Source organism: Bactrocera latifrons, unplaced genomic scaffold (assembly GCF_001853355.1).
Source record: "Bactrocera latifrons isolate USDA-ARS-PBARC rearing strain unplaced genomic scaffold, ASM185335v1 scaffold_40, whole genome shotgun sequence".
In the NCBI taxonomy this organism is placed as follows: Eukaryota; Metazoa; Arthropoda; class Insecta; order Diptera; family Tephritidae; genus Bactrocera; species Bactrocera latifrons.
The window spans coordinates 1,812,319-1,834,172 of NW_017537046.1; the positions used below are offsets into that span (position 1 = coordinate 1,812,319).

The 21,854-nt window shown below is 40.6% G+C and overlaps 1 protein-coding gene across 1 annotated transcript in view; it reads left to right on the forward strand.

The window, feature by feature from the left end:
- The window catches only part of LOC108972516 (zinc finger protein jing), a gene marked incomplete at its 5' end in the record, with an annotated part of 280,089 nt that extends 258,606 nt beyond the window's left edge, over positions 1 to 21,483 (forward strand). The window contains 6 exon segments of the mRNA XM_018939140.1: positions 14,485 to 18,783; positions 18,849 to 19,614; positions 20,012 to 20,156; positions 20,266 to 20,443; positions 20,513 to 20,727; positions 20,839 to 21,483. Coding sequence (XP_018794685.1) covers positions 14,485 to 18,783; positions 18,849 to 19,614; positions 20,012 to 20,156; positions 20,266 to 20,443; positions 20,513 to 20,727; positions 20,839 to 21,002 — 5,767 coding nt within the window. The 3' untranslated portion in view covers positions 21,003 to 21,483.
- Between the last annotated feature and the right edge of the window lie 371 nt (positions 21,484 to 21,854).

The following is a 21,854-nucleotide window of genomic DNA, read 5'->3' on the forward strand; positions in this document are numbered from 1 at the left end:
TAGTGCCTGGAACTATGTACACAATCTATGTAAACATTGCATCCACAACGCATTCACACACACACACACTCAGCCCGCCACTCAAACGGCAGTGCACTGCGCTGGCAGCGGAGTCACAAAAGGGCAGTCGCAGTCTAGCTTTAACGCCCGCATACATATGCATAGACTTATATGTGCAGTGTGCTCCAATCATGCTTGTGCACATACAAACCGTTATAATGGCGCGGTGTCAAAAAACGACAGCGCCTCACGAGCCACATAACAGCAGTTGTTATCGCGTAATCGTTGATAGCACGAAGCTGATGCACTCTTGCCGCTTCATTGGCTTGATAAATGCCGCTGGCTTGTGTAGTACGTATGGCTACACACCGTCAGATATGCATATGTACATACATGCATAGTTATTTATATAATTTTATGTATTTAAATGCCACAAAATTTGATATTCTGACTGCTGAATGTATGTACGTACATATAATAGCAGGCGGCTAATGGGTTAAGCCAGCAGTTCGGAAAGTGGTCTCAGACAGACTGTGGCAATTATTATTATTATTTTTCAGAGCACACTTGTGGCATTATTAGTTTAGCCCCTTAGAAAGTTTTCCTTTTAACCAACACTTAATCGCAAACTAAAATATTCTTAAGAAAAATTTAAAAATTGCAAAGGCAAGAAATACATATTTATATACATACTTATATAAAAACTGAGTAAATTATTATTCTTCCAAAGCATACGCAACCGCACACTAATTCATTACTCTTTAAGCACGAGCATCTTAGCAGCTGCTCCCAACTGCCTACGATTAACAGCCGCTTTCGACTTGCTTCGACTGCTCGCTACATTTTACATAATCGGAAGCCATGAAATAATTGTTTACATTTTGTCAAAACAAGCTAAAAACATCAACAACTAAAGTACTTACAATAACAATAGCAAAAACTTTGTGGTAACAGCAGTTGGTTGCCAATAAAGACAGCAGCAACAACATTTCACTGCCGACAAGACGATTCAATAATAAAAATAACAGAATACTAAATATAATTTTTATCGCGCGACACCAACAACAGTAACACAAAAGCGGAAACATACAAATATAGCCACCTATAAGGACAATATATGTACATATTTATATATTCATATTTAAAAGTATATATGTGTATACATATATGTACATGCATATGTATTTTTGAGTTTCACAAGCTCCTAGCGCTCTATAATATCTGTAGGTAACACTTCCGAATCTATATCACATGCACATTGCCATCCTTGCCCACATCCTGCTTTTAGAGGTTAGATAACCGCTGTTCGTTAGCGTTCGTGGCGGTTCGTTCATTGCATGTACATATGTATGTCGTTTTGTAATAAAGTATTTACTGAGTCTCATTAACAAGGAGCAACCCTCAACTAAGAAATATTTGCCCGTACAACTGTTTAGTGAGAACCGCGAGTGAATGCGCGTAAATTATCCCATTATTGTTGTGCAGCGAGAGCGCAGTATATTTTTAAGGTATCCGAAGAGCACAGCGGCACAGCATGAAATCCTCTATTTGCTCTATCGACGACTCTATAGACGCATACAAAATTTCAACGAAATTTGATAGATACTTTCAGGAAATTTGTAGGCATTTTTAAGACTAGGTTTTTTTTTTTTTTGCTGAAATACCTAAGCTTCATATGAAGAGTTAAGATTTTTGTTGGAACATCCTTTATAATTTCTGGCACTGGTACAAAAGGGTGCTTTATTTACATTGCAACTTCCTACATTTTTTTTTATGAAGATGCCAAAAAACTGGAATATTTTCTGTAGAAATATTTCACAGCATTTTGATGGAATAAACGGTCATATTTTCTTTCGGATCGCAATATCCTGAACTTGGTTTTTTGGGACTAATCGCATAATTCTCAATCAAAGTAATATTTCCGACTTTGTTTAGACTTATAAATTCATAAAAGCTAGACCGAGTTTGTTCCAAACTTCTTTGAAACTCCTCGTGACAGATCCACATATTACTTTTCAGAACAAACTAAGAGCGTCCGATCTTACTGCTAATACTTTTGCTCTCGTTCCAAATGATTTTATCGACGTTTATTGAAATGAAATTGTGAAAGCTTCTTTGAAAAGAAAAAAGACATTGAAGACATGCCTCTAATCAGAACTATGGACATAAATCCAAAATTTTGCCATTTTCTTATATGCGAGTTGGCCTATAACTAAGCGAGGTAAAAAATACTAAAACCGAGGTAACAATCAATCAATCAATCAAGATTTAACTCAAAGTTACAAAACAGTTATTCCTCGCACTTGATTTCTTGAAACCTCAAGGAAATTTTTCAAAATCTAAACTCATTAGAAACCAACTTTTCTAAATGAGAAGCGCTCTCTCTTCCCTTTTGAAAACATCACAAGGTGTCTACGTGACCGTAATCTGAGACCAGCGAGTCAAAAAAAAGTTGTTTTTGTATATACATACACACACTTACTTAAAAACATATTTTGGAGTTCGAAAATTCATACATATTTATAACCAATGTATATGGAGAGAACACAAGCAGCAAAACATAAAAGCATAAAGCGAAGTATACAAAATGAAATGGTGATAAAAAATAGTTAAAAAGTGCATACAGAAATTTCAAATAAATAAACCCAAATAAAGTGCTGAGTAGAGAGTGAGAGAGCGGAGAATTTGATATGAGTTTGAGCAGGCTGGCACAGGAACAGCTGTGTAGCAGTTGGTTAGATGAGAGCGCTTTAAAGGCTAATGATAAAAACGAATGCAATAATGATGATGGCTATGCTGCCTGTAGTGCCTATTGAGGATGATAGTGAGCGCTGACGAGCGTTGTGTTGCTGTTGTTATTGTAGGCAACTTATTTTTGGTGTGGTTATAATACTCGCGAACAAACATGCTTACATGTGTATGGGAGTGTGTGATATGTACATATGTTTTTGTATACGTAAGTGATAATGTTTACTTTGAACATAGCGAGGATTGTGTGTGTCTGTATGTGAGTATTTATAATGCTTGCAGTCGCTGCGCTAACATTGAAATGGGGCAGGTTCTTTTAAGTAGCGGTGAGTGATTGTATACAACTTGCTTGGCTTTGAGTAACGAATGTGACTTGCTTTAAAACTTTAAAAGTTTTTGAAAACTGAAGTCGAAAGTAAGGATGCCAGCTTGATGGCTATGTAACAGTCACTGTGGGAAAATATATGTTTCACACTGCACTGACCTCTGCACCCCCACATGCTCCCCACACACATACATATAAATATATGTATAGCATTATCTGCGGGGATCTCAGCGTAGTCTTAGCTGCCCTTATATGATAAGAGCCACTATTTCGAGGATAGAATATTAGGAAGAGCACCTCCGCCCGCACCTCACCGTTTGCTGCTCCACATTGCCTCATCGGTGCCTCCGTATGCTGCGGTTGCATGCAATGCAAACATACATTTGTTTGTATACACGGGCATTACGTATGGAGTTTGCGCCGACTCTCTATTACTCCCTCTTTCAATGTGTGCTCTCTGCATGCTCAGTGGCCCTTCTTCGCGGTGTCGCTCAATACGCTGGCTCATTATGTGCAGCGAGAACAAACAAATACGGTGGTTCTCGGCAACGTCGCCAAGTGCATGAGAGCGGCTACGTCGACCCCATTAGCAGCGACAGCAGTGCCAGCAGCAGCAACAGCAGCGGCAGAACAATAGGAGAAAATTAGTTGGTTCGTTTGTTTGTTTGAAAGAAAAAACTAACAAAAACTGGGAAATCATCCCGTTTCCCATACGGTTGGACGGACAAACATACGGTCGGACAGACGATTGCTTGCTTGGATGAATGGTCGATTCCCGTTTGAATGTGTCTCTACACAGCACACAGAACACTCGCGCTGCAAGCCAGCACACGTGCATGTGTTTGTAGATATTTATATTTGGCCCTCGCGTTTATAGGCATACGATATATGCCTCGCCATGACTTGCTTGCCTGCCTGCCTGCTGCTGCAGTCGCACGCACTCACGTACCAGCAATAAGGGCAAGGCAAGGCATGGCAAGGCAAGGCAAGTCAAGCAGACAGTCAGCCAGGCAGCCAAGAGCAGCAGCACAACGCGAACGTGAACGCGCCTCTTTGCGGCTCTACTCGACACTCAGCGCACAGGCTGACTCTTGGCAGCGCTGCGCTGCAAGGCAACGACGCGACGCGGCACAGCACAGAACAAAGCAACACACGGCTGGCTGTTTTACTGACTTTTTCTATGCATGTGTGTGTGTGAACGAGTATTTTGAGTGTGCGGATGAGAAGAAGTGAAATTTTTGGGACTTGCACTGTCACTTGGCTGGATTCTATAAATCAGTCAGACATTTTCCCTAAAACGGTGCGGACGCTGGATTGAAATTGTTACGGAAAAACATTGTATGTTGGTTGTTTGACGCTTTGGATACACATACAAACAAACTGACATACCACATCCGAAGAGTGCAAGCATAAATGGTTGGTGTTCGTTTTTAGTGTGTGTGCGTGTGTGCGTTTTTTTTTTTTACCATATATTATTATTTTTTTATACGAAAGTGTTTAAAAACATATATATATATATTGTACATACAAATGTTGCTTTGTGTTGGCTTTGGAGCACGTTTGTTTGTTTGACTGTCGGTTGATGCGTTGTACACACATTCATACATACCGACATATATAAAAGTACGCGCCGTGCACTTGGCGTTTCGCTCGCCTTTCTGCCTGACGGCCGCACTAGCTGCCTTGGCCTGCTGCCCATGTATCCATATCCAGCCGCTGATCAAGCCACCATCCTGCTAGGCGGGCAATGCGGCAGCCGCCTTTAGGGCTCGTTCGTTCGGTTTCTGCCTGCGTCGGTCGGAAAGTCGGTTGACGTTTGATTGTGTTAACGTTTTTAATTTTTTTTTTTTGGTTTTGAAATTGTAGTGACTTGGGGCGCGCACGCCCGCCCGCAATTTAGACGACTCTCCACTGCTAACCCCGGCGAAGCCACTATACTAAGTGGCATATACGTTTCACTTGAAAGTGCAAGAACAGCAAGAAATTGGAGCTCAATGAAAAAAATTTGCTTTTATCGAAAAGTGTGCGAACGGAAAGGCAAAAGCGACAGCGAATTAAAAATCAGTTTTGTGGCTAACATATTCTGTTTAAAGACAAATGCGTGAATTGTTGTAAAAATTGGCAAGTGTAAAAAGCAAATATCTAAATTCTAAAGAGCATGAGTAAAGCAAATAAAGACTAAAACAAAAAGTATGTGCCGGAATAAAAGGACACCCAACTTATGCCATTGTGAGAGCGCCTCAAAATTAGCGGGTTTTTGACATTTTGCATTGTAGCCAATTAGAAAAAATATTCGTTTTTGGGTATTAATCGGGTATGAGTGATCAACATTATCTGGTATAAGTGGTTAACACTACCTGGTATAAGTAGTTGAGCCATTTTTGACAAAATAGTGTTGGCAAAAAATAAATAAAGTGATTGAATATGAACAAAAGTTACCATTAATATATGAATTATATAGATGAATACCGTAAATGACATGCAATAATCATATATGTATGCAATATACTTTGAAGTGAAATTTTGAAGTAAACCCAAACCTCGAACCCAAAAAAGTGAATAAAAAGCTGAAAAATTCTTAAATTGTAGTGACTTGGAGGAGTCTTTATGAAGTGACTTTGTAAACATTTAACGCAAATTGTGTTTAATAAGTGTGGTGTGTATGAAATCAACTTTAAATCTGCGAATCCTTTGGAATATGGAATATAAGTAGAATAACAAACGATGATTTGTAGAATCTTATTAGAACGCGAACTCGGGTTTTAGGAAAACTACCGAATTTTTGCACGTATTCTATACTGAAACATTTGACGTGTAATTTTCATTGTCGAATACTTTTTTGCTGTTTGCCGCGCTATCGCATCTTAAAGGAAAGGCATAAAAGTGTGTATTAAGCTGTTTTTATCCCACAAAATAAGATTTCTTTGAGCATACCAACAGCGCTAAATGTCTAATATTTTTTTTTATTATTTACTAATTTATTAGTTTATATTACCAGTCAATAATGTGCAACTTCTTCTAAATTCAATATTTTTAAATATTGCGAATATAAATTTTTTAATGCTAAATTGTATATAATTTTTAAAGTATAATATTAAGATTGCCTGAAGTTGCATTAGTGGCAAAATGCTCAGTTGTTATTCATTAATTAATTATATGATGAATATTAGAGAATTTTCGATTAACTTTTTCTTTATAAAATGCAGAATAAACTACAATTTCCGGCATATAAATGATGATACATGCATACATATATGAGACATATGGCACTCTCTTATTGCCGACGGGTTAAATGAAACCATATATTGGGCAGTCGAAAAAATCTTTTCGTATTTCTAACCAAATTTCAACTCTTTTTTTGACAAATGTGATCCCAACTAAACATTTTCCTAAAGCAATTAGGATCTTTAAAAAAAAAATAAAAAGACTAATTAAATTTTCCAATTTTCCAAATTTATTTTCATGAAAACAGAATTAGTTTTGCCTTTAAGAAGCAAGTGAAGTTTTGAGTATTAGTAAAAATATCAACAACAATTGCAAGTTTTAACCCTTTTTATTGTAGAAATGTGTGCTTGATTTCCGACTCTGTTAGCGACTTTAAAAACTACTCACTAGAGACCCATTTTATGGCCAAGACTCATAAAATAATAATTTCTTAATTTAAACCCCACCACACACTTAGTAGTCGAAACATGCTTCAAGTGCATAACGGTTGTGTATTTCTGCATAAACAGATGTGAATTAATTTACAAATCTGATTTTAATGATTATTGTTGTTGTAATATGAAAATACGTTTACATATGCATGTAAACGCATAAAATCTGGAGTTGCTGTATAAAATTTCATGGCTGCACACACATGCACATATGTATGTATGTATGGTTGTATGTGTGCTTTTGAAAGCGCCTAGAAAAAGTCACTGCTTAAAAACGTCAAAAAGCAAAAAACAATAACAATAAAAAGCTATAAAAATGCGCTAGGCAATGGAGTGAAGAAGGAAGAGGTCAAAAGCCCTTGCAGTCGCTGTTGACTAACTAAATAATAAAAATAAATATAAAATTACTAATACAAAAAATATAGAAATGAAAAAACTGCAGCGCTGAGCGACAAGAACAAGAAAAGTGTAAACGAACAACAGAAAAAAAAGAAAGAAGAAAAACTCATAAAATAAAAATAGTGTATAACAACAACAACAAAAAAAGCAGTGGAACTACCTACACAAACCACTACACATATTAGCTTGTGAATATGTAATCATATATGTACATATGTATATTTGTTTGTGTATTTAGTTGAGCACAGGGGAAGTAGTGCTGAGAGCAGCGCAGAGTAGAACAGTAATAACAGAAGTTGTGGCAGAAAGCCCTCGTGCAGCAATGTGCAGCGCAGCGCGGCGCACCATCGCCACCACCATTCTCAGTTGGTTAGTAGGCATGAGAGTGTGTGTGCGGTAGTGGCAGGGCGTTGGTGAGGTGGTTTGCGGTGCGCGGTTTCTATTTTGTTAAGCGTTCAATGCACTCGACGACGACGGCACGAATGCCGACAACGGAGACGACGGTGACGACGAACCCTGTTGCCTTGCCGCGCCACGCTCGGCTGCTTACTCGCTTCGCACACGAATGCCCCAAGCAGTTCGGTCGGGCCGACGGTCGCGACCAAACACATTCGCGCGCTCGGCTATAAAGTCATTGGCGGAAGCGGGCGGTCGATGGTAGCGCGGTGATGTGGTAGTGGCAACAACGGCGCGGAACTTAGCGGCCCAGGCCGAGACAACAGCGCAGACACATTTGATTTGTTATTCTTCATTATTATTAGTGTGACGCTGCTGTGGTTAGTGTGACGGCTGTGTTATTGTTGTTGTTATTAGTATTATCATTGTTAGTGTTGTCGTTGTTGTTGTTGTTGCTGCATTTTGATTATTATTATTAGTGAAATTATTTTTGTGGCACAGCGCACGGCGGCCAGCACATGTGCTTGCATGGGAACACTGAAGCGTTTGTATGTTTTTATGTAGACATATGCATATATGTACGTATGTCTAGACTTATGAACTTGCATGGCAAATGTCGCACGGTGTGTGCTTAATTAATACAACTTAACAGCAACAGTGTTAAAGTAAATTAACAAACAAATGCAGGAAGTTAGTTGTCACTGTAGCTCGAGACACCAACCTTTGCATGTACATACTGTGTATGTACATACATATGTATGTGTGCGCATGCATTTGCTTGTAATTTTTCAAATACCTTGAGTGCGCTTACTACAAAATGAACGGTATAATATACATCGTTTAAATGCGCTCAGTTTAAGGCGCGTGCTTTAAAGCGCCTTGAAGTATGCTATAATATTTTTTTAAGCACTCATTGCAAAAAATGTAACGAAAAGTGATTGAAAAAATCTTGTGCACGGCAGCGAAGCTGCGAATAATTAATATTTATTTTATTTTAAATATATATTTATTTTAATTCCGACGGCCTCTCTGTATATACGCAAACTAGTCCCTCAGTTTTTTCAAAGTGAAATTTGGCTAACATCTTTTACTCCTCAAGATGCTACTCATTTGTCGAAATCGGCCATAACGGACAACTATAGCGTACAGATGCCATACAAACTGACCGCACAAAATCAAGTTCTTGTTTGAAAAACTTTTTTATTTGTTGAGATTTCTTCAAAAAATTCGGCGTGTGTTATTGCCTAAAAGAATAATGTAATCTCTGTTGAAATGCTTCAGATCGCAACACTGTTGCATATAGCTGTCATACACACCTCTCGATCAAACTCAAGTCCTTGTATGGAAAACTTTTTATTTGTCAAGATATCTTCAAGAGATTTGGCATGGATTATTATCCAAGATAACGCAACAGTTTCTGAAAAACTTGCTCAGATCCGACTACTATAGCATATAGCTGTCATACAAACTTATGGATCAGAATCTAGCTAAAGCTCCTTTTATGCCCTTTTATGCTATAAAAATTAATCAAAATCAGGTTAAAGCTTCTATTATACCTTTTTTAATATCATAAAAATGTGCATTTGAAGGGTATTGTAGCCCTTTACCGTCAAAATTAACGTTTTTTTCTTGTTCTTTTAAACGGCTGTCTAAAGCAATTTGTGAATTTTTATTTTTCGCTTATTAAACATTAATATTACAAGTGCTTGCAAACTTACAAATAAATTAATAAAAAGCGCAAAATTAAAGTTTTACTGTCGCATTATTAATGCATAATAATTGCACCAAAATATAAAAAAAAGATTTTCGGGGTGGCCGTGTTCGTCACTATAATAAATACGCGACACTAAAATTCAAATTTAAAAAATCATAAAAAAATTAAGAGCCAACAAAAATCCAATAAATATGTTAATAAAAGCCGAGTGCAAAAGAACTTAACGACTTCCGCTTCCGTCGGCCAATCGTCGGGCTTTGTTGTTTGTGTTTTACTGCAGCGACTACAAATAGCTTTCGTACTTCGCCACATAAACGCGTTTGTATGTATGCATGTGTGTGTGTGTGTGTGTGTGTGTGTTTGCCGGCTTGTAAGTGCATGCGCCGGTTGCATAATTTATGCATCTTGATTCCATGTGTGCAACACGCTGCTACCAACAACAACCGTAAAGGCAGCAGCAAATTTAAATGCTAATAATAAGTAATAAAGCGCAGCAAAGCAATAAATTACAAAACATTTCAAATTAATGCAATGTTTATATATTTATGCGTAGAAAAAAGATAATGCAACAATTACAAATAAATAATTCAAACGTTAGAAATGTTAGTGTTGGTATGTACATATGCATATGTATGAAGTGTTTGTGGTGCGCAAATGGCGTGACAATGTGAGAAAATGCATATTAACGCAATTTTATGCTGAAGCCGAACGCCGCCATAAAATTCAAGTATAATGTAGCACAGTTATTAAAAAATTCAAAGCGTAACTGTATTAACAACTTCGGCTGCATAGCTAATAACCACAACAGCAACAATAAAGTGGTTCATACGTTAAACGAAAAAAACAAAAAACAAACGCTTCCCACGCAGTGCACGCGACAACAACCAGCAATATTTAATTGTGTTTAATAAAATGTATTTCAACGCGTTTAAAGTGCTTTAAATTTTTTTAAATATTTTAAATATCGGGAAAACATTTAAGCGTGTTTTTTTCGTGCAAAATACACGCACAAAATTTTCATTAATTTTCTGTAAAATTTTAGTGTTTTTCGGCGCAAAAGTTATTAATAAAGGGAAAAAGACTCACTGACTGCCAATTAAAAAGAGGAAAATAAACGCACAAAAAGCAAACGAAAGGGAAAAGATACAAAAACGAATTTAAAAGTGTTAAGTTGTAAGGAAAATAAATGCAAAAAAAAAAAAAAAATAACGGAAATTTGAAAATCCTTTGAGATTTAATCTACTACAAAAAGGAGCTAAAGCAGCGCGATAAAAGTCGAACAGGTAAAATACACACAAAATAGTCCTAAAATACAGTTATACATATTATTCATACGCATAAAAGCATATATTTATGAAACAAATTAATAGTTTTATGTAAATTGTGGCAAAAAAAGTATCCGAAGATTGTAAATAAAACGCAAAATATTTAATTATTCATAAATAAATATTTTTGTTGTCTTAAAAGTAATTTCGTATACGGAGAACTCCGCTAAGAAAAGGACTTTAAGTTGCAAGTACAAAACTACATATATTGTTCCCCGCCCGAAAATTCTACTCTGAGACCGGCTCGGCTTATGCCAACGATTTTTCTAGTCCTCGATCAATTTTTTATAAGCACTTTTTGGGATGTTTTTTCTCTTCGAACGACTTCAAAAAGGTTCCATTCCAATGATTGTGGGCTTGTTTGCATGCCAAAGTCATAAACCCTTTATCGGAACAAGTCGAGCGAGAACGCGTTTCATATCCAAAATATCCACCAAAATCATTCGAACGAACTCGCGAGAGATGCCTCCCTCTTTTACCATCTTTCTAACCATTGCTTAACGTTATTCGAGAACCATATCTCTCACTTTTTTTGTAATATTTCCATCAGTTGCAGGTGTCGAAGGTGGAGTCACGGTCGAGGACGAGTCATGTGTTCAACGATCCCTTTACCGCGTTTGAAGGCTTTGTAGCACGCGTAGGTTTGGTTTTTGAGAAAACTAAGTCACCGTAAGCCTTTTTCAACATTCGCAATGATTCCGCACACGAAGTTTAGAATTTGTTTTAACTTTCTGGATTTTTTTATTTTTTATTACAAATTTAATTTTTTGACTTTTGCTAGCTTCTTGACTCTCGTTGCCTGTTACGACTGATTTTTTAATTATTCTAGAATGTGATGGCGTCTTGTGGTCTCTAATACGAGACCTATATTTAGATCCTCTAACACTCAGACGCCAACATGAAGATTTTCAAGCACTGTTTTTTTTTACACTTCTTCAATCATGGCATCAGTAACAGGAAGAAATGGGAAACTCCCAAGAGGTGCCATTTTCGCTTTTTAAATACCTAATGTAAGGTTTATGAAAACCCGAAATTGTTTAAGAAAGAGAGAAAACATTACTTTAAATGGCATACTGATTAAAGATTCTTGTAATGTGGCTATAACAAAAGAATGAATGAAAAACAATAGAGGAAGTGTTAGGGCACCCTCGCAATTCTAGGACACAGTACCCTACTATTCATTACAACACCTCCACTGTGTACGCTCTCGCACACATCGAAGTATGCACCCTCCTCTTCGAGGCTTGACAGAGATTATAGGAAGAACAATGGAAATCAGCAGAGATGAAAATGTGCATTTAACCAAAAGGATGCACACAAACAAACAAGTGTATGCGTGTATGTGTGTGTGTGTAAATCTATAGAATCGACCTAACGCTCTAGAAAATCATAGATGAAATTAAAAAGAAAAAAAAAGCACAAAAATGCTGAAGCCGGCAGGAAAAAATTGGGAAGACAACAGACACACAAGTCAACGTATTAATAGATATGTATGCAGTTAGATAGGTAAATTTGTATGTACATATGTATGTATGTTTGTGTGAATGCGCCTATCAGTGGATGTGTATATGCATATTGACATATTCGAGCTAGAAGAACGCAGCGAGGGGATAAACGTTTCAAAATACAATAAAAACAACAATAATAACGTAGGTGTGTGTGTCTATCGTACAACAACAGTTTAGACAACATTAACAGTGTTTTAGAAATTTGTTGTTGTTGTTGTGCATAGCCAAGAGCAATTGCTGTTAAGCATTATATTATACAACTGAGCATATGTTTTATATATGCGAATGTATGTGTCATACTATGGAATTCCGCTGGCCAACGGCGTTCCAATCAACGCGACCTGGGCTATGCACTATGCGCTTCAATTTAATTTGTGAAGCTTGAATTTAAATACCTGTCAGCCAAACGACCGCAACTCAAACGCCGTGGCCTTTGTCGGCTAAACATTTTGCCCCGCATTAGAAGTTGCTACTTGCGGCTTTTTTTTATGCTTACATTTGTATATGCTAGTGATGGTTTGCTGTATAATACAACAACAACACTGACTACAAGCACGGGATTCTAATTCCACTTCTTCAGTTGGCATGATTAAAGCTGTTGTGTTTTGTTTGTTGCTACAATTCGCTGCATGCACAGAAGCGCTGCTTCTTCACTCCCAGTAACTTCGTCTGTGTGTTTGTGCCCATAATTTTTTTACTCATTTTTTCACACCATACTTTCTTGATGTACGAGTGTACAAGCCTACATATACATACTTACATACATACATCTAGTTTTATTTTTATCGTACTATTTTTCGTTTCCCTTTCCAACTCAGTTCTGCGCACATACACTCATGCAAACATATGTATTAAGCAAATGCCATGCACATGGGCTCAAGCGTCCACCGTCACCATCCCCAACATTTATCGATGTCGAATGTTGCCATTCGCTAGACGCTTGCTTGCTTCGTTCCACATTGTCGTGTGTCCGCTCGACGGTTTGTCGTCGTCGACAACTCTCAGGTCGGCGTTTATCGACCGTAAGCAATAAGCGGCTACACTTAACATTCTTTCTTATTTTTCTTATCGCCATTGTTGTTGCAGTTTGTGCTGTTCGTGCATCGCTAACATAAAAACCGCTTCAACTACTGTTACAATTACTACGAAACACAATAAGGAGGATGATATAACATCAATTTAAAGCGCCTGCCTGTTTATCATTCTCAAAAGGACTTTCCTATGTTAATATGCCAGCTATTGCATACGTTTATTTACATACAGAGATATGCCCACACATGACGTATTTACATACATATGCATATATGTACATATATCATATTTATTTTCTCCTCTTTCATTCACATCGAATTCCCGTTTTATTTTCATCCTTTCACAAGCTCAATTCACATGAGCATAAACAGAAGTTCTTACTTTAACATTGCGCTGCTTACCACGCTGTCGACGTCACTGTTAACGTCCCTATTATCGCACGGCTACATTTGCTCTCACTCGCCTGCACTGCATTGTTTGCGCTCAATTTACGCCAAGTTTAGGAATCTCTCTTTCCACAAGTGTTAAAAATGTGCACATTTATGTATGTACGTGTGTGTGTAGCCGATTTTGCCTTCCCAACTCTTGTTGGCGAGAGTATGAAGCAATTTCTTTAACTATATATCCTAAAAGATTTTAAACAAGCTCATAAAAATTATTAAATTTGCTCCATTTGGTCTTTAACACCTCGGAGATAAAATGCATTGTACAATTTCGATGCGGCTTCAGACATATGTACATATATGAATTCCATGGGTTCATTCATCAATTTCGTACTACTGTTATGAAAATGATGTGTATAAACCACTGGAAAGGTCTTGAGGTTTTGGCTTTACAAGCTGCTTCAGATAAAAAAGACTTTTAACTTCCATTACCTAAATGTCTAATAGGTAAAACAGCCTCCATGTTCTTAATAATTAGTACATGTTTTCAGCATAAACATTAAATTCATATAGAAATACTTTTGTATCTGTAGCATTATCGATTTCCGATAAAAAAAATCTTGCGCGGCATCTGTGGGTAGTTTATGTGTGTGCGCCATCTGCAGTTGTTGCGCGCAAACTCTCAATCAGCTGTTTGTAAACACTCGCGGGTAAATGGCTTGGGGAAAAGCAATAAAAAAGTAAAAAACTAAATTTGTATAAAAGCGCATTCGTTTAACAAAACAAAAAGAAATTGTTAATGAAAACTAATTAAAAATCAAATAGAAACAAATGCAATAGGAAGCATGTCTTGATAGTTGCATGGGTTTGTGACCACCATGAGTGATAGGTGTGTATAAGTGCAGTGCAGTGAACGGGCGTAGCCAACCAATATATTAGTACCATACATTTTTATGATATATTGTTTTATATTATTTTATTGTTTGTTTTCGTTACAGTGGTGTCGTGATATCACTTAGCAGCACGGACTCTAGTACTGGTTGCAGCGAAGATGCTTCGGAGCCGGGGTCGCCATTTAGTCAAAACTCAATAATAGGTGACGAACAGCAAAGCAACTCGCCCGCCAAGGCCAATAAAAGCAGCGTTGAAAATCATACAATCATGCCGCCACAGACTACAATACTTGCTGTGGCGAATAATAGTACCAACAGCGGACAGGCTACCAGTAATAGTGCGAATGGATCGACCAGCGGCGCTAGCGGTTACACACAAACTGTCACAGGAACAAATAGCAATAACAGCAACAACACTGCCAAATTAAAACAAATTCAGCAACAACAACAAAAGAACAATAACACTGCCACTGTCCGCCATGGACTCCCTACTCTTCAATGGCCGTGGAACGTACCGGCAAGTAGTAGTACTGCACACACCACAAGCACATCTACATCCATACAAAACAGCAAGAAACGCGGTGCCGTTAGTGCGAACACTGCAGACAATAGCTCAGGTAAAAAGGCACGAAACACAAGTGCAGATAGTACAACAAATGGTGCAACAGCAGCGTCAACTGGCAACGTATCTGCAGCCAGCGCTGCAAAAAGACTGAAAGCGGCGGCATTGGAGGAGTCGCAAACAAAAATCACTGGTTACTTCAAGTCTCAAATGAAGTCGCAAATTCATCAAAGTAACTTAACAAAGCGCAATATGGAATCTGTACTGATTGCCACATGCAGTTCATCAAGCTCGGGTCTCAACACAACTTCGCTTACGATGAGTGCGCCGGCCACCACAGCATCACTAAATAAATATTTCAACATTTTAGAACAGTTAAAGGAAAATAGCCATAATAACGGCAGCGGAAGTAGCAACAACAGTAACATTACTGTTTCAAAGCCAACGCTAGTTGCATCATCATCATCATCATCCATAAATAGTAATATAATAGCTGCAGCACCACCTACGCCGACCTCCATCGCTCCAGCCGCTTCCACATATGTTACACCAGCGTCCGGATCAGGTGGCGTCGTTGCACTGACTTCCGCTACTGCCATGTCCTCTATGCCTGTGCCTGCTTTGAAGAAAATCGAACGCAGCAAACCGACCAAAATAGCGCAGGTCGCACCGAATTTACGGAAAACCCCTTCCGCTTCGGGCAACTACACTGGTGCAACTGGCAAATCTCCAGCTAAGAAACATGTCGCTATAGCGCCGAGGACGCCCGAAATGAAGCAACAACAAATGCAGCAGCAGCAACAGCAGGCGGCAGCGAAAGCCGAAGCCGCTGCAGCCAAGCAAACAAGCGCAGCGACAAGCACACAACAGTCCCAAACTGCAACGCAAGTGAGTGCCAACCCGCCAGCAGTCCTTCTTACTGCGATACGTTTACCTACACAAACTACAACGGCACCAACACCGACGGCGTCCACGCAACTGAAACAAACTGTAACACCACCGAAATTAACACCGGTCGCAACAGCCACTGCGACCACCACAACCGCCGCACCCGCCACCGGACAAACGCTTTATCAACTGCCCGCAGTTCAACTACCGAATTTAGTGCAACTGCCGCAGTTGTTGGCCGCCACCAATGGTGCCAATATCATGCAGTTGAACAACGTTGCCACGGCCACTAAAAACGCCAACCCTTCAGCGTCCGCCGCAGCCGCAGCTACATCTGCGCAGGCAGCTCAAGCTGCAGCCGCGCAATATTTCCTCAATGGCACCGTCTTCAAACTGCAGCAATTCACAACCGCGACTACCACGACGGCAACGTCCGCCGTAGCTGCCGCCAGTGCCGCCGCAACTGCAAATCCATTCAACCTGATGACTGCCGCAGACCTGCAAGAAATACTCATTAAGCAACAGCAACAGCTTCAACAACAGCAACAACTGCAATTGCAACAACAACAGAAAGCGGCTGCAGTAGCTGCAGCAGCAGCAGCGTCAGCCACTGCCCAAGCTACCAATACTAGTTTCCAAGAGATCTTCCAGCAGCAAATTGCCGCTGCTATTGCGGCAAATCAGCAGCAACAACAACAGCAGCAGTTTCAACAGTTGCAACGCTTGGGCGCCGCCGCTGCACAGCCGGTATTCATGGCCACTCCAGCAGGCCTACTATTGAACGCCGCTTCACTGCCGGCTATGCTGGCACAAGCAGCCGCCGCTTTGGCTGTCAATAACAATCAGCAGCAACAGCAAAAACAAATGCAAATGCAGCAGCCCCATCCACAGCAGCTGCCGGCTCTGCAGCCAATACAACCAAGCGCCTTGCCTGCGCTAAGTTCCATTTTCGCTGGTGCAGCGCAGCAGCAACAACAACAGCAGCAGCAGCCTCACACCTCCCACGACCAGCATACTGACTTCCAGCAGCAGCAGCAACAATTGCTTGCGTTTCTGCAACAACAACAGCAGCAGCAGCCTCACACCTCCCACGACCAGCATACTGACTTCCAGCAGCAGCAGCAACAATTGCTTGCGTTTCTGCAACAACAACAGCAGCAGCAACCACAATTCATAACAACAAGCCAGCCACCTCCGTTATCTGCTGTCAATTCGACTTCGCCGCAAACTGCAACTGCCGCTGCCACTCTAACGCCACTGCCAATAAATGCGTCTTCAAACGCGACTCCTGCAAATAACGCCAACACTGCCAAACTGGCCATCGTAAAAGCGACCACTGCCTCCACGCAACCGCAACAGTTTGCCGCGCTCAATTCGCAACCGCCACCATTAGTCACCATTTCACACGGCAAAGCACGCGCGACTGCAATAGCACCGGCCACTGCCATCAGCGCGACCTCCAATGCTAATGCTACGTCGAGTAAACCGGCCGCACTGGCGAAGCCATATCAAAAGCGCATGCCGAAGGTAGCGCCAGCGCCCGTGCCCGTAGCGCCAGCACCGAGCAAACCCGCGCTGACGAGCGCCAAAGCGAAAATCTCCACTGGCTGCAAAATCATTGCCACACCCACCACGCCGCCGCCACTAGTGCCCGCGCTCAGCAGCAATAACAGTAGTGGTATTAGCAGCGTGGCCTCCGCACCCAACAGCCGTGCCGCTCCAGTGGCGAAGCAACTGCTACCGACCAGTGGACTGCCTACGCCCGCGCTCATCAGCATTGCACCCGCACCTGCGACAATCACAACAACCACCACTGCCGCACCTAGTGCAGCGGCTGTGCCGAGTGCCATGAAAATAACTGCTTTGCCGCCACTTGCGCCCAAACTAACGCCGGTCGCCGCATCAATAACAACAACAGCTGTGTCATCCACCGCGATAACGGCAACTGCAGCGAAGGCGATCGTTGCGAGCGCTGCCGTCACAGCGACAACAACCACAACATCTACTCCAGATCTCTTCGATTTAGTAAAGAATTCGAATGGCGCCATCACTATATCAGCACCAACTACCATTAGTAACACCAATAACAACAAATGTCACAACAATACATTCAATAAGTGCGCAGCGCTACTGCCATCATTCTACAACTCATCGCTGTCATCATATTCATCTGCATCATCGCCCTCGCTCTGCTCCTCCACGCATACCGTCTCCAGCGATGGTTTTTGCTCCAAGATCAAAGAGGAGCCGCTGGACGAAGTGGCCAATGCTCCCTCAGCCAACACTTCGGATAGTGGTATCAAATTGGAGAGTTTCAATGCGTCCACACATAGCCAAATGCTATCGGCAGATATTAAGGTCGAACTAATGGAGGACACTACCAAAATGTATCCGTCAACCGTCAATAGTATTTCGACCGGCATTGGCAATAGTATCACGCATGCGAATGATTACTCATCGTATTCCTTCAGCTCACACTCGAATTCGGTCTCCTCGGCTGCTGATCTTTCACTAGAAGCATCTACCCCACCGTCGCTCTCTTCCCTGTCCGCCTCATGCTCATCCGCACCCTCGCCGGTACCGTCATCATCGGTGGGCGCATCACCGCGTAATTCCCCGCCGCCATTGCCGCCAACACAGCCATGCGAATCCAATTCAGCTTCCCTAAGCTCGGAATCCTCCGCTTCGTGTGTCACGGCCGCTACCGGCAGGGATATGCTCAGCGAGATGGTTACATCGTCATGCATATCATCTAATCTCGCTTCGGAAATGTCGAATTCGGCTGATGGCTCGACCACACACGCGAAGTCACTAACGTCCGGCCTCGAGGACGTCGAGAAAGATGCCAGCGCGGACGAGGAGAGCAGCGAAAAGCGTGACTTGCCCACACCCGAGTCCGGCATAGGTGGCAGTTTGACGGCTAGTGAAAGCAGCGAATCCATCGTGAGCACAATGTAAGTTGTCTTCAAACAATTTAGGTCAGTCATTGAATAATATTTGTAAAACATTTTAATTTTAGTTCCAACAACAGCAGTAAAGCTGAAATTATCGCCAACATTATCAATTCAATCGACTCCAATTCACCGCCACCCACGCCACTCTCTACGATTAGTGCTGGCAGCGCAGAAAGCGGCAGCCACATTAGCCACACCATTGCTGACCTAAATTCCAATAGCAGCAATGCAGCAACGCCAATCTCATCATCATCACCAGCTAACAGTGTTGATTTAAACACCAATTCTACCTCCAATAGTGCCGTACCCTCAGCACCGAGTTTGCCGAATATCAGCGATAACAGCAATTCGAATAGCTGCACAAGCAGCAGCAGCAACAGCAGTGTTAGCGGCGAGCCACAATCGAGCAGCAGCAGCAATTGCTTCAACTCAACACTGACGCTCATCGACACCAAGCTCGCGGAGTGCGCAAGTGAAGCACTGCCCAAGTGCGCCATCTCGCCCATACTCTCGCAGCCGAAAACTATACGCTTCCCAGCAGAGACTGGTGGTTTTCGGTATGGTCCTAAAGGTGCTAAACGCCACGACGGCGTCTGCTACTGGAATAAATGCAATAAGAAGCATGATAGCTGCTCCAAATTGTTGGATCATATGCAGACGCTGCACGTAAATACGCAAACAGGACCGTTTTCTTGCCTCTGGGTCGGTTGCAAGGTGTACAATAAGGAATCGTGCTCGCGTCGCTGGTTGGAACGACACGTGCTATCACATGGCGGCTCGAAGCAATTCAAGTGTATTGTCGAAGGTTGCGGCTTGCGTTTCGGTTCACAGGTAAGGATCAATTTTAGGTGTAACATTCGACAGTCTATGCTCCTTCGCTCCCCATATGACCGCGTACAAAAGCGCAGCAAAGTTCTCAAATCGCAACAAAATCCCTAAGTCGCTAACCTGGAAGCTCATGGTAAAAAGACAAAGAAACGTTGTTGGCAATCGGTCGGCCGACAGACCTTGGACGGCTAAAAATACTGGTTCGTTCCGGTTACGAAAACCCCATCTGTCGTGGGAACGACTCATATAACACTCTTCTCCCATGTCCCGACCTCGTAAAAAAGCATGTTTCTTAGGCCTATCATTAGGTGACTTCCATGTCCAACAACCTGCATCTTGCCACCTAAGCTTCTTTCTATGCATTATTTTACTAAAAAATGATTATTTCTTTCATTTTCAGCTGGCTCTTCAAAAACACGTAAACAATCATTTTACGGCCACCGAAAATAAGGAGAGCTCCAATAAGCGTACTTCGGATCCGCCAGTGCCCAAGCAGCTGCGTAAGAATGGCAAAAAGCTGCGCTATCGACGTCAACCATTTTCAGGTAATTACCGGAATCGATTTTGATACTATATACACTATAACGATGCACCACTGAATAACGGTTCTTCATTCCTTAACGGTTTATTAATGATGTCATTCCTCTTTTGCAGCGCGCATGTTCGACTTCTTTGACTCCGGCATAATGGAGGGTCTTCAACATCGTCTGCGACAAATAAGCGTGCTTTCAACGAGCTCCAACACAATAACATTTCAGGGTCAGTGCATGATGCGCCGCAAAACACAGCAAGGCAGTTACGAGAGCTTTATTCGTTGGTCACCGCGTGAAATGTGAGTAGCCACAACGTAAATAGTTTGAAATAAAATTTGATATTAACATATTTCGACATCCAATTGTAGCATTTCCGACGAGTGGGTGCCGGCTTGCGACGGACCTTACACGAAAACAGTTAACATTAAACGTATGCGTCCCGCGGAGAAGATAAAGGTTGAGAGCCTACTCATGACCGCTTACAAAATGCCATATTCGCCAAATCTGTTCGACGACGCCAGCGATGAAGATGACGATGATGATGAGGAGGCCTCCGATGATGGCGATGAAGATGATGAAAATAGTAGGTTTCAACATGTCTAGCTACGTTGTAGCATTTATGAATATCTCTGTCGCTATATGACCTGACCTGTTTTATCAAAATTATAATTATTTTCTTTTCACTTTTCTTCAGTTGATGGCGATGACACCACCGAATTGGCGACTTTAGTGGAAACGGTGCGCAGCTCACAACAGCAGAGCGCGCTTACAATTTCCCGTAAGCAAATGCAGCAACGTCGTAAGCATCCACGTAAGCCGCTGAAACGCGCGCATTTGGATAAACCATTGAACGTTTAACTCGCTGAAGTTACTCGCCGTGACAAGCGCCAGCGCTGCTCAATGATCTCCTACTAAGAATTAGGCAATGTTTGTGGCAAATGAAAAGTCTGCAATATATGAGTTAAGTGTTTAATTTGTTAAGTCTCGTGGACAACAAGTAAACAACAACAATAAGAACAAAAACAGCGCATACTACGCAGCAGTCATACATAATTCAGCATCTAGTAATTAGTATTTTTTGTTAAAATTAATTATAAATCAAAGATGGCAGCGCATATACATACATACATATGTATGTGTAGTATATATATAAATTATATTTTTTTATACTTCCGTTTGTAAATGTCTTAGAAGAGAGTAGTTTGCATAAGCTTACAAAACGCACTTTATGTAAATAAAATATTTAGTGTATTACATAATAAGCATATATTTATTTGTAAGAGAATTTAGCGTAGACATTATTTTTTACGAATAATACATTTATAAGCGACTTAAAAACTTAAAGCATACAAATTATACAAAAAAAAAAATAAATACATTCTGTTTTTATTTTTTAAATTTATGCCTAATCAATTAGTTGTATTTTGTTTAAGTATGGTTTTTAGAAAATTGTTTTTATATTTGTTTTAACGGTGTAAAGTTATAATCTAAATATTATTTTGTTAAAATTTTCTATTTTTAACATTTTATAACAATTGTTATCATATAAAGTGCTGCTGATTGCTGTTTGTTGGCGATTTTTTTTCGATTATAGTCTAACGGTGCGTTCGTTTTCACCAGTGAAAAAAAATCAATTAATGTTGTTCAAAATATTTATTTTTTTTATAAAGGATTTTTATTGGCATTTTCAAAATATTTTTTTACAATTTT